Below are 13,468 nucleotides of genomic sequence, written 5' to 3'. Positions count from 1 at the left end.
TATCAAGGCCCTGGCATCGGCTTGGCAATTTCGATTAGTCATCAACATCTTCTTCTTCTTTTTGAACGAAGAAAACGCCTTCAAGGTTATAGTCAGTCCGAAGGAGCAACAAGTTGGTGTTAATACTGATTCCAAGATAGATGAAATGATCACTGTCAACAACTGCTCGTKTGTTGACAAGAGATATTTTATTTAGCCCTAGCTCACAACCAGACTCATACGTTTCACTTCCTTATCCATTCTTCAGAATGCAGAASTAACGGCGAGATTGTTGAAGCCAACRATATCAATATCATCGCGGCCCGCYATCAGTTGTACACTCTTGTAGAAGATTGTATCTTCTCTATTCAAGTCTGCAGCTGGAGAGTCGCCTTGTCTGAAACATTATTTGGTATCAAGTGGTTCGGAGAGCTCTTTCCCGATCGATTAGTCATGAACACTATAAAAATATATGTATTTTAATATAATATTTTCTTAAATTTGTTTGCAATTCTGCAGTAAATTTTTTTGGAAGCCAAGCTTGCTGGTTCAAGTTCTTGTAAATCGATTGAGCTGAAAAAGGCTATATGAACTTGATAAGGACAGTATAACTATATAAACAGTGAATTTCTAATCAAATCAAATGAAAGTTCCAGGGACAAGCTTACAATCATTAATCTAAGCTACCTGAGAGAATATACAGTTTGGAGGAAATAAATCTATACTAACTAAACTTTTTTGATTGTATACTTTTTAAGCAAGTATTCGACGATTCCAAGCAATTAGCTTTACTTGACAAATGCGGAGTAAAAAGTACAGATGAAGATTATTTATGAAAGGCTTACTTTTTGAACATAAAGACCGAACTGGTAAGATTATTTGTGCATCCACATACTTTTTGCAACCACAAATTGGGTTATCTGTTTACCTCAAACATGGGGCAAGTAGAAACTTTGATTAGAAAAGTTGTTACTTTTGCAATTTTGGTGGCACTGCAACTGCTGCAATATTGCTACTGTTTGCTGTTGTTTGCTGCTATTTGCTGCTCACTAATTCCCAATTAATCCGAGAGTGACAACACCAAGCTGCTTTTAACTCATTTCTGCTAAAGCACTCGCTCGTAACATTGCCACAAACGGCTGAGCTTCCACCTACAGCTAAACGCTTGGTGTCACTCGGCAGCCTGCAGCGAGAGCGGACGGACGGGATGGCAATCCGTGGTTTGTGTAATGCAAATCTGCTGTTCACTTGGTTTATTTATTTATTTGCATTGGCAATACTCTCTATCTTCGCCACCCGTGCGCACATCGAACGGGAGTTTTTTCTGGTGAAACTGCATTTTCGCAGAATCATTGAAGTGTACAGTTAAATTAGCAATAAGTGGCTTCCGAAATGGAATATTTCGATCTCTCTTGTTTACTTAAACCATTCATCGGCTGATGAATAGTTTTAGTGTGCATTTGGTTTGGACACATATGGAATTGGGATTAGGATGGTAATTATGCACACGTCGTAATTGGGTTTGATGGGCACATCAGTACGCACTTGATGAATGAAGTTTTAACTGTGATAGTAAGTGATCTCTTTATAACTACACGAAAAGTGGGAAAACATAAGTATTTTTCCAACTTCAAGACTCAAAATCTGCCTTGACCTGTAATGATTGCGGAAGAAAACATGGAGCAACTTTGGTTGACAATGTTAAAACTACACACAGTTGTTGAGAAGAGGAGCATACGAACAATCTGTTGACCTCTGTTGATATTTAAATCACGGCGAAAATAAAACGAAACGTTCAAAATATAAAGCTTCAATAATGAATTTCAAAGCATACCGCGGTATCTACCATTAAACGAGGCGAGAACAAATAGTTGTTGCACATGTTTTCAAAGTATTGCTGCCTGTCTAACATATATTTGAGTAATGGTCCACATATAATATAAAAAGGAAAGAAAAATGTATAAAATAACACACACACGTACGCGGAGCAGCACACGATAGCAGCGGTTGATGCCTCGAAAATCAATTAACCTTGATTGTGGTACGTGTTCCGGCGGTCGTTACGCAGAAGGCCTGGGGCCATGGCCACCCGAAAACCTTCGCTATGTGCATATATATATATATATATGGAAGCAGCGCACGCACAAGTGCCGAAAGTGTGAGCGAAGGAGTGTGCCCACAGGTGGCAACATTGTGCAGATTGGCGCATACTGCTAAACGTTCACACATATACACGAATATATTGGAGCCGTTTTTGTTTTATTGTCGATTTTCTTAGCTACAGTGCGGTTGCTTTTTTCCCTCTTCTCTGGTTGCTTTCACTGGCTTTTTGTGTTGCAGCCTTGAAACTTGTGACGCTTTCCTCAGTAAATAAATGATTTTCAGCTTTTTGGGACTTGCTTTGTGCGTACATATAAACTTTTTTATTGCTTTGTACACAGGTGCGTTGTTTTTCGCATTTTTGGCTTTCTTCGAAAAGCTTTGTCTTTTTGTTACTTTTCTGCGCGGCGAATTCTCTTCGGCGACATTGCCACGGCCATTGCGGATGCTGATGGGATTATTGAAAAAACGACAGGTTTCAATATTGGACGTGACAGTTGGCTTAGTTGGGACTTTCGCCGATTTTAGGTTGGCAGTCTGTCAGCACACCTACATGCACACGACGCGTGCAAGTGCTTACTTTGGTATGCCTTTCCTTCTTGGCAGCGAATTCTTTCTTTCTCTATCTGGTGATGTTCCAAATTAATATGCACGTGAAGACGTTTTGTTGCAGATTAAGTGGAACAAATATTATTTTATTTCTTTATTCTAGGATTTGTTTAACCGCGCGCTTTGATTTCTTGTTTAACAAGCCGGTATTTGGAGGCTTTAGCTGTGGCCGTTAAGAAACAATCAACAGCGAATCAACATTTCAAAATTAAAGACGCTATTAAAAACAGCAGAAAGACAGATCGGTTGGGCAGCCAAGGCATTAAGGCCAGTTCGCCTGCCTTTCTGGCTTTGCAGCAGCATTTCTTTGTTAAATCTTGGAGAAGGCTAATGGGTATATAATTTGTATTTAGGTTTGCATATTGTAAGTTCTGTATGCACGCAGGGAAATGTGCCCCAGTTCTGGCTCCAGCAATAACCGATAAGGTGTACATTAAATAAACACATAAAAGAGAAGAGGAAAATATCAACAGAAGCTAAGTTAGCAGTGAAAGGAACATTAGTGGCCTACCAACCATTTCGTCGGACGCTCAGTCACTAGTGGGTGGCAAATGACCTTTCAAGTGGCGCATAAAAAACTGAATTGACCCATAAATGATAAGCATCGCCTTAAATCAAATAGACCGCCCCATTCGCTTGCCACCACACTCACACACACCAGTCACGCACGCACTTTCGAGCGCATTTCGTAAACACGCTCGCCGCCTGCCATGCGGGGTCGCAGCCCTCACATACATGCCAGCTTGCTGCCTTCCCACTTCCGTTGCACTTTAGTGGCCCTACAATTTAGACTCGTTTCGAGCTACAAATATTCGCGTCGTCTTACCTCCTTATATATGTTTATATGTTTGTGTTTGTGTGAGTTGGCAGTTTGTAAACGTAAATGTTGTCAAAACTGCAGAGCCCAAAGTGGCAACACAAAAGTACAGACGAAATCTTTTAAGTGGCAGGTAACACGCGAAGATAGCATCGCGTGCAATACAGCCCTAATTACTTACTTGTCGCAATGCTCTGGCAGTGACGCCGAAGTCGCAGGCAAGAAAGGTGAGAAACGGTTTATATCTTAAATTTAACTGGCTTTAATTTCCACCTACTTTGCAACTGTGTCTCGTTTACGTTGCACATCCTTTGCTGCCACAGTCAGTGATCAACCGTAAGTACGAGTATAGGATAGCTATCTTTTAAATGGCACGTGTTTTAATGTTAAGGTGTCGAAATCAAAGCGCAAAATGAAATAAATTGCTTCTGATTTTTACATTTAAAGCTTTCTTTACAATTGAGTAAGCGATTCTTCTTGAAGAACACTTTTATAAATCAATTCTAAAATGTAAAGAATGTGTTTTGAGGGCTTTGCTCACTTTTGGTTAACATAATCAGCCAACTAAGCTTACCATTCGCAACACCATCACGCCTTTCGAGACCTAGCATATATTATTAGATTAGTTTGCAGCAATCCGGACTGACGTATGGAACGACTTGGTCGAGCTCGTAAATTGAAAGCTTACAAAATACGGATTGTGCAAGAACTAAAGCCGCTCGATCTTCCCAAGCGACATTGCTTCGCTGCTAAAAAGATCCAGAAAATCCGATGTTTTGAGCGATAAGGTCCATTTCTGACTCAATGGATATGTAAGCAAGACAAATTGCCACCTAAAGAGATTCAAAAGCTGCCATTTTATCCAGAAAAAACAACGGTTTGAAGTGGCTTGTGGGCCGCTGGAATCATCGAACCATACTCCTTCAAAAATGATGCCGGTGAGAACGTAATCGTCAATGGCGACCATTATCGCGTCATGATGACTGACTACATATTTGTTGCCAGAAACCTGAGCTCGTGATCTTGACGACATTTGGTTTCAACAACTTCCCACACATCGCATCAATTAATGGATCTATTGAGAGAACACTTCGGTGAGCAGATAATTTGATGTTTTGGGCCGCTCGATCGGCAACCAAGATCGYAWGGTATCACACCGTTACTCTTTTTCCTGTGGGGATATGTAAAGTCTAAAGTCAATGCGGACAATCTCGTTTTGATTCAGGCCTTATAGCAAACCACTGGGCGCGTAGTTCGCCTGTTACCATATTACAACGTTTGAAAAGATAATCTGCAAAAAATAGATGCCAAATGATAATTAACATTCCCCATTAAATTTGAAGTTTCTGTTTTTATTCTTTAAAAATCAAGAACCACAGAAATGGACCACCCTACATACACATATATATATATATATATATATATTCCGACTGTTTAGGGTGTGAATATGAACAACATATTTTTTTGAAATTATTTAACACAACTCGAACCATATAGCGGCAGGCATTATAACAAATTGGGAATATCACTCACCAAGATCAGAACAACAATATTTTCTACTGGCAAAATAATCTACTGTAAAAGCTGTGTTTGCTGTGCCCACGCGATTATATTTGCTTTTGGTGCCATATAACCTTCTTATAGCGCCTGTTTATTCCGTCTAACGGTATTTTACAGGTGACTTGCTGAGTATATTTTTTATGTTCTTAAGCCGCTTGTAGACGGTGTCTTGCACAGTTAATGTTACAGTGGTTGTTGCTCGCTAACGCGCCCTTATCGGCACATTTACACACACATACACACATGGAGTGAAGCTCCCCGCTCGACTTTGTTTTCTCCTGCGCAGCGCCTGTTCTGGGGCCGTCATCACTTTGTTTGGCCCGCGAGCGACACAGAATCTTAGCTTTTTCTTTTTATTCCCACCAACTCTACGCTCTACTCAAAGGTTGCTTGCTTCAACGTGCCAACGTGCCGCCATCTGGATACGCATTTCCATGTTATTTCTTATTTCCCCCGAAATAATGCAAAAGGAAATCGAATTCGTATCACTTTCGGATATTTCGGTTAGATTGGCGAAACACGCTTCAAGCCCTCGCAGTGTCGGCAGAGTATTGTGTTGGGGGATATGTCACAGAGACGGAGGGCGCCACTTTCTTAGCATCCCTTCAATTGTTGGGTTATTTGTTTATTTGCGAATCCATTTGATTCTTACGCCATTGCACACACACATCCGCCGCTAAATAAAAAGTTTTAATACACATCAATATGTGGTTGTATGTGTGAGTATGTACACAGTCGCATGATGTGTTTGCTTCTGGAGCAAAATTGAAATTTATTGTCTCCAATTGAGTGCACCTTCGCATATTGGACTACACACATATTCAGAACATTCACCACTGCCAGCATACGCATACATATAAGTCTATATATGTGCTTACGCTCATATCGCATCATCCTTCGAGTTAAATGAAACGAAAGATGCAGAAAACCAGAGGCAAGTGAATTCATGTTATTCGCAAACGGAGATGACAAGACTTAAGGATATCGATGTCTGCTTATAATGTGCTACATATTAAACTTTTGCCCTGCGACTATAAATAACAGGTTGGCATACGCCATAAACAATACGCAGTGCACAAATTGTGCGTACACAGGCAGCGGCACAACGGCGAGGGCGGAGGTCTGCGTGGTCGGATTGTCAAAGGCTTGCTTTGGCAGACAGGCGCCCGAGAGCAATGTGCAAAGAGCAATTGAGTCGCAGGCACAGCTGTCGCCGAAGGTCAATGTTAAATAAATAACTGTATATAAATTATTTGTATACAATTAACTGACAGCATTTTCTTGCGGAACGTTTAACTTCGGTATAATGGCAATGCTGGTAACAAATAGCTTCCAGTTGTGTGAGTTTGGGCCGCCGTATTTGCGCATTCGATTTGAGTCAATGAATTGAAATGATTTAATGCTTTCGAGTTGAATCGGGTGAAATTAGAAACCGTCGCTCATGTCGCTTTCACAACTGTAGCTTCAGGTATTTTTCATAAATATAGCGTGATGTTGATTCTCATAAATTCTTTTAAATATATCGAGATGCCTTCTCAGAAATGGGTAAACCTTGAAATATTCCCTTGAGTAAAGTGGTGAAAAGAATCTAAAGAAATTTTTACCTTTAATCAGAAAATCAAATTTTCTTACGAACTAAGTTCTACATTTTTATACTCTTACAACCAGTTGCTACAGAGTATTATAGTTTTGTTTACATACCGGTTGTACGTATCACCTAAATCTAAATGAAATTCTGGAGAAAGCAGAACTAACGGCGTGGTTGTTAAAGCTCTTGTTATCAATATCATCCGCATACGGCAGCAGCTGTACAGTCTTATCGAATATTGTACCTTCTCGGTTTAGTTCTGCAGCTGAATTATTTTCTCTACTCGAAAGAGAATCGGTTTGTCTGAAACCTCGTCTGGTAGCGGGTCCTTCCCGATCGTAACGGAGCTTCTGGCGTTGCTCAAAGTCAGCTTACACAGACACCTTAGTTTTGCGGGCATATCAAATTCAACCTTCGCGGCATAAAGCAGCTCCTTTTCGTGCTGTTAAAGGCAGCTTTGAAATCGACGAAGAGGTGATCAGTGTCGATTGTCTTTTCACAGCTGACGTTTTCTCCTTATGCTTTATTGCTATGGAAAGTCTGTTCCATCGTCATCGATTGGGGAGACGAGTTCGCCTTCTCCCGGCATTATACTTCACTGCCATTCAGAGGGTAGGAGAAATGTTCTCTCCATCCCAACCCGCACATGTCGATTGTACAGTTGTGAGGTAGGCAATATGCTGTCTCTCCGCTTTGACACAGCACTTCTCATCGTACCAGCAGTTCTTTTGCATTTTCCGAAAACCCTTGGTTTCGGCTGCAACTGTACGCAAGAAACTGGAAATGCCGCTACGCAAATTCCTTACACCGATTTATTGACGAGTGCTCTCAGAGAATCGTTCGGCTGTCTGTTGTGATTGCAGCTGCTCAACACAAGACTGACACAAGATAGTGGTCCGAGTCTCATGTTAGGACCTCGGCACTTACGCACATTTAAAACACTGTGAGACGGTTCCTCCGTCCATCGCAACATGATCGATCTGGTTGGTGGTCTTTCGATCCGGACACAGCCAGGTTGGTGGCTTTTCTTAAAATATAAATGTCACAAGGACCTACTCGCCTCAGTCCTTGTACGGTCCATCGCATTTCTTGGACAGCGGTGATGTCAGACTTCACTCTAACGAGAACATCAATCAGCTAGGCAGCGGCACCTTCGAAATTAAGGGAACGGACATTTCAGGTGCTTGCCCTCAAATCGTAATCCTTATTTCGTTTAAATCAAAGGTCCCTATATAACTAATATCAGGATTTTCTAACGTCCGGCTGACTTTACGGACTTACTTTTACATTTGAAAGTTTTGCTTCTTGCAAGTTGCAAGAGTATAAAATGTTCGTTTCCACTCGAACTTAGCCCTTCCTTACTTGTTTTCATTAATCAAATTATTTATAATAATCAAGTCTCCAGTTTTTGGTCCAAATTGAATATATGTTGGGTAAGCTAATTAGTCTTCATATAATATTGGATCTAATAATTCGCAGTCGCGAGTGCACGAAAGGATTTGCATATGTGCTCACTCAATGTTCATTGGATTTTACAGCGAGCTACACGCGAGTGTGCAAAGACGCATTTATGATTAGCTCTGAAATATTCATGCATACGAATGTACACACATACATAAATACATCGCTGCTCCATTTGCCTTGTGCATGCAAAAAGCCCTCAGAGGCGCCTGAAAAAGTGCGAGCAATACGTTGGGCATTTATAGATCGGCGTAGGTTAAACTCGACTGAATGAAATTGTGCAAATTCCCAAATCGTTCACACAAAAACGACTGAAATAAAAAATGCGGCGCCGCGTTCACTTCCATTAGAAAACAATGCGTACAATTACTGCCAAACGGCAGCTAACTTTGCATGCATTACCATGCACCCACACATACATACGTGCGGAGGCATTCGTGTGCAGTAATGACGAAAGAATAAAATCAGCGGCATCAACTGGAAAAAACGAAAGTTGTTCTTGCGTCACCCGGAACCCTGGTTTAGACGAGCGAAAATGCGCTTGGCTCTGAGAGCGTCTATATCTGTGTGGGCATATATGTATATATATATATGGAGTTGTATATGTAATGAGCGTAGGCGCAATAATCCCCTAAGTCACACGTGACTGAGTCCATTCCTGCAGCTTTATTTGCCACACTCTGCTGCAAGCCGCTGCCGCTTGACAGCCACTAGCTGACAGCCGCATCCAATTAAATGCCACTTGTGCTGCTATTATTCCTGCCCACTGCACCCCGCCGCACTCCAGTTTTGCCCACCGTTTTGTGCGACCAAAGCTGCAATTGTTCTGTTCACCCGTAGGATGCTGCCGGGTTTTGCGTCATGCCGCTTGTTGCATACAGTTAGCTGCCTTCATTACATTTTCCACTCATTCTTCATACATGCACATATATACATACGCTTGGTATACTCTTTTTTATCGCCGATTTTTACACCTCAGTTCCCCTACTCACCTGTAAAGTGGTTTGCCCGCGCTCTCACGAAACCACAATACCATATAAACTCTGTCATCCTTCGCTTCCGGCTCAATGTCACATGGCAGCGTTGCGGTGCGTCCCAGCACGGCTTCTACGAGGCCAAAGGATACTGCAAATAAAGAGATACAAAGACGTGAGAAATTAGCAGCGCACAAATGAAATTAGGATACACCGTTAAGCAAGTATTTGTGGTTGAGGCTCATGTAGATTGAACCCAATAATATTACTGTTTGCTAAATTTTATGGTAAAAGCTAACTTTTTATCGGTGCACCGATTAAAGATTAGCCTTTGTGAATTGTTTACCATTTTATATAAAGGATATGATTTATTAACAGTTATGTTTATTTTGGGTTATTTGTAACTAGCATACCCAGCAATAATCGACGGGCTTTATGTAAGCATACTGGAACTAAGAAATAGCATAAAATTCATAAATTTTTTAATAATCTGTCATTTATTCTTACTTAGCTTTTTTAACTTATGTCCAAGTATATCTACGTAGTGTATATAATAGTATATACGTTCCTCAGTACGACGTTTGTAGGTAATCAAACATTCAAGCAAAGCAAGCAAAAAAAGCGCAGACGCACCGCCATTGGTCAATAAAATTCGAGAAAGCTACGCATGTCTTCCGAGTATTTCATCTTAGAATGCAATCAAATTTATTCACAAGGAACGTGAGTTTTTGCTAATAGCTCTGCGCTGCTCTCTTTTTTCTGTGCACCTGCTCAAACACAACTCGTTTTCGTATAGAAGGGCTATTCATCTGTTCCAAGGTGAAAAATAGAATTTTAAATAAAACTAATTGAATAAAAAGATTAAGTAAAATTGAAAAAAAAAAACAGTTTGGAAACTGGAAATCCATCCTTCCCCCAGTATTTGCATGTTGCCCAGAAATTAAGGTCTTTTCTGATGTTCACTTCAATAAAAAATTGGCAACGTGGCTCTTTCCTATCTCTCGAAATATTTCCCTTTTTTTTCTTCTAAATATGGTATTAATTTATAAAATTTATATAAAGTTGCCATTTATGTGAACTCCCTTATTACTTCTATATTTTCTAGGCACACTCCACGTAGTGCTTTTATATGTTTACTTAATATACAATGAAACCAAGGGGTCTGGTAGTAAACGAGGGCAGGACGAATTATGTCTTGTCATCAGACGTACAGTCGTCGTACAGCTTCGGTGTCGTTCAACGTTAGTTTATGGAATACCAAATTCAGTCATCGCGTTATAAAGACAGATTCATTTCGTGCTGCCAAAAGCAGCTTTGAAATCGACGAAGAGGTGATACGTATCGATTCTCTTTTAAAGATTTGGCGCATGGGGAATATTTGGTCGGTTGTTGATTTTCCAGGTCTAAAGCCACATTGATAAGGTCCAATCAGGTGAGGTTGGTGGGCTTTAATCTTTCACACAATACGCTCGATAGAACCTTATATGCGATGTTTAAGAGAATTGTACCACGGTATTTGCCGCAGATTGTGGGGTCTCCCTTTTTGTGTATTGGGCAAAGCACACATAAATTCCAATCGTCGGGCATGCTTTCGTCCAACCATATTCTTCACAGAAGCATACTCCGGCCGGCAATCCATCGACTCCGCCACTTTGTTGATTTCCCCAACGCATAACCCTGACTAGGATTGGTTCGCCTCTCACTTTGGCTCACCTTCAAACAGATGTTATTTAGCTACCCAGAGAATAATTGGTGTAATACGGGAAACTTACCTCACTTGTGTGAATTTCTAGACATGACTCCATCCTCCCAGCAGCTACTCAGCTTATGAGATTTTGTCGGGTGTAAATCTTGAATCTTCAAAACTCCCATTCAAATAAATTTGCTCACAATTGTTTTTGTTATCCCCTCGACAGTGAATAAGGGATCGGAAAATAATCCTTTTCACTCGGTATATAACGGTTTTCCTAAAAACTTCCCCGCTTACGTTCCAACAAAAAAAAAAAAAACAAAAAAAAAAAAAATTTAGTTTGAATTAAGCACCAATAAATGTATTTACCTTTGTGGTAATACACTAAAAATTGTCATAATCGGACTACAACTATTCAAGCCCCCTAATATCGAATATGTGGACGTCAGTTCTCAGTTCTTACCGAAAATATCGGACAGAATTAACTTTAATCCTTGTAAGTTCCGAAAGTATGGAATATTCCGTTACTCCCAAACTGAGTCCTTCCTTACTTTTTTTCACTCTCTAAAAACAAATCGTTATGAAGAAATGCAAAAACTTAAAAAAGTGCTTTTTGTCAAAAAACGCTTTTCTTGGCACTTTTGAAATTGAAAGTTGGCAACTATGGCGATGAAAACGAAGGGTGAGCGGCCGATCTGAAATTCTCTCCGCCTTCTTGATCACATTGCTATATGTTCATATCAATCCATTCATTGTTGCACAAAGGAGGTAGGAGAACAAAACTGTTGTACCTTTGCAACATGTTGCCGGAATATAATAAATAGATCGATATTGTTGCACAAAATATTTGTCGGCGGATACAAAATTAAACAAAGGAAAGCAATAACGGAATCGAGTAAAAGCAAACCAATATAATTACAATTTCCATTAATTGGCGCCGCATTATGGGGATTCACTTTGGCCATACAAATCTAAGAAATCTGTGAACATTTCTTCCAACAAAGGTGAACAAGAAAGCGACAATAAAGAAGACCTCTCCCCTACGTCTCGCCAAGCTGAAGTCCTTTTTTCGATTTGCCATCTCAGACGCATAATCACAGTCACTACGTGCGTGGGGATATTAATGTCGAATTGACGATTATTATCGTTTTTTGTCGTCTCAATTCTCTTTTGCATTTAAATTGCCAATTGATTGCGTTGAAGCGCAGAAAACGATTACGGTGATGGCGTTACGGCTCTTTGAGGAAATCACATTGGCGGTGGCATTGGAATCGGAGCTGGTGGTATCGGTGGAGAGCTTGATCCTTTCGAAATGAGCAGTAAATGCGCAAACCGAAATCTTACGTTTGCCGAAAATAAGCAACAAAAGCAAACATCACACACGCAAAAGAATGAGAAAAGCAAACTAACCAAAACGCATGTGTGTAAGTGCAGCCGATAGGGCGTGTGGCATGTGGCAAACAACAAGAGATTTGCGACTTCACCACCAGACACGCACACACATATGAATATTATTCTGTATAAAGTATGTGCACAACATATGTATGTGTATGCGGTTAGACAACAGTCAACAGAGAAAGGAGCCCAAGCGTCTTAAAACATAGGGTTGTGTGCAAATTTTCACTTGATATGCTATTGTTGCACGCCCCGAGATGCTGCAATCTCTATTTGTGCAGGGATATGTAAATTCATGCTTACTCACAGGCATTCGCATATATGGCTGCACATATGTATGTATGTATGCGCTTACGAAGCACACATGTAAGTGTGGCTGTGTGTGCCGGTGCTCGTCTTGAAGCCGACATTAATGAGGCGGGTGATGCCACCAGCATTTGCAGTGGAGGAAGTAATTATCAATCCTAGAATGTGCCACCTTCGCACATAGAGCAAAACAATACGTTGCGATCTTGCTACAATTTCTGCCAAACCAATTTCGCCTGTCGCCCAATGAAATTTAAACAGCGGCACCATGGAATTTACTTTAACTATTCCTAGAAATCATTAAGGTACGAATAAAGGAATTCACTGCAACGCTCAACCGCCAACTCAAGCTGTCATATGAAACGCATCGCAGTCAAGCGCGTTGAATTTAGTGAAGTCAAATCGAATCGAGTTAAGGTAAATGGAATGTCAAGATGTTGTGCAATTTCGAGGGGATTCGAGTTCACTCGAACGACGGTGTAAGTGCGTATTGCTATCTTATTTAGCATCTATGCAGATGCGAGTCAGTCTTGGGCTAAGCGCTTTTGTTAGACTTGCGGAATTGGGTTAATTTGCAGTTAAAGTAAATTTACAGGGAATCAACGACTTGGAAGATGTGTCGTTTTCGATAAAAGCTCAATACTAAGACTGGACACAATCGGATTTCTGCATGGAACACTCAAATTATTGATACTTTAATGATTTGACATTCAAACCACTCAACAAAATTCTCAAAAATGTTCAAAATGCTCAAATAATCACAAATGTTGTATTTTAAATATCAACAAACTCTAAGTTTGACTAATTCAAACTATTGGTAATCATATTTTTCAGTACTGGTGGGTCTATAACAAATATTCGTGTGATTTGTTAAGAGATGTCCTAACTTGATTAATATTTCATTGTTCGAAACTTCTGAGGATGCCTTGGAAAGCTACCGCTATTGTGGTTAGTGTTTTATGCCATTAATTTGAGGCATGAAAAGCAAA

The 13,468-nt window shown here is 40.4% G+C and overlaps 1 protein-coding gene across 1 annotated transcript in view; it reads right to left on the bottom strand.

The window, feature by feature from the left end:
* LOC108971960 overlaps positions 1-13,468 on the bottom strand; it is a 144,545-nt gene that overhangs the window by 56,714 nt on the left and 74,363 nt on the right. The window contains exon 2 of the mRNA XM_018938331.1: positions 9,107-9,239. Within this exon, the coding sequence (XP_018793876.1) occupies positions 9,107-9,239 (133 nt within the window). The remainder of the gene's footprint in view (positions 1-9,106; positions 9,240-13,468) is intronic.

This window comes from Bactrocera latifrons, unplaced genomic scaffold (assembly GCF_001853355.1).
Source record: "Bactrocera latifrons isolate USDA-ARS-PBARC rearing strain unplaced genomic scaffold, ASM185335v1 scaffold_11, whole genome shotgun sequence".
NCBI classification, from domain to species: Eukaryota; Metazoa; Arthropoda; class Insecta; order Diptera; family Tephritidae; genus Bactrocera; species Bactrocera latifrons.
The sequence above is the reverse complement of the archived record's forward strand: the minus strand, read 5'-3'. Positions and strand labels throughout refer to the sequence as shown.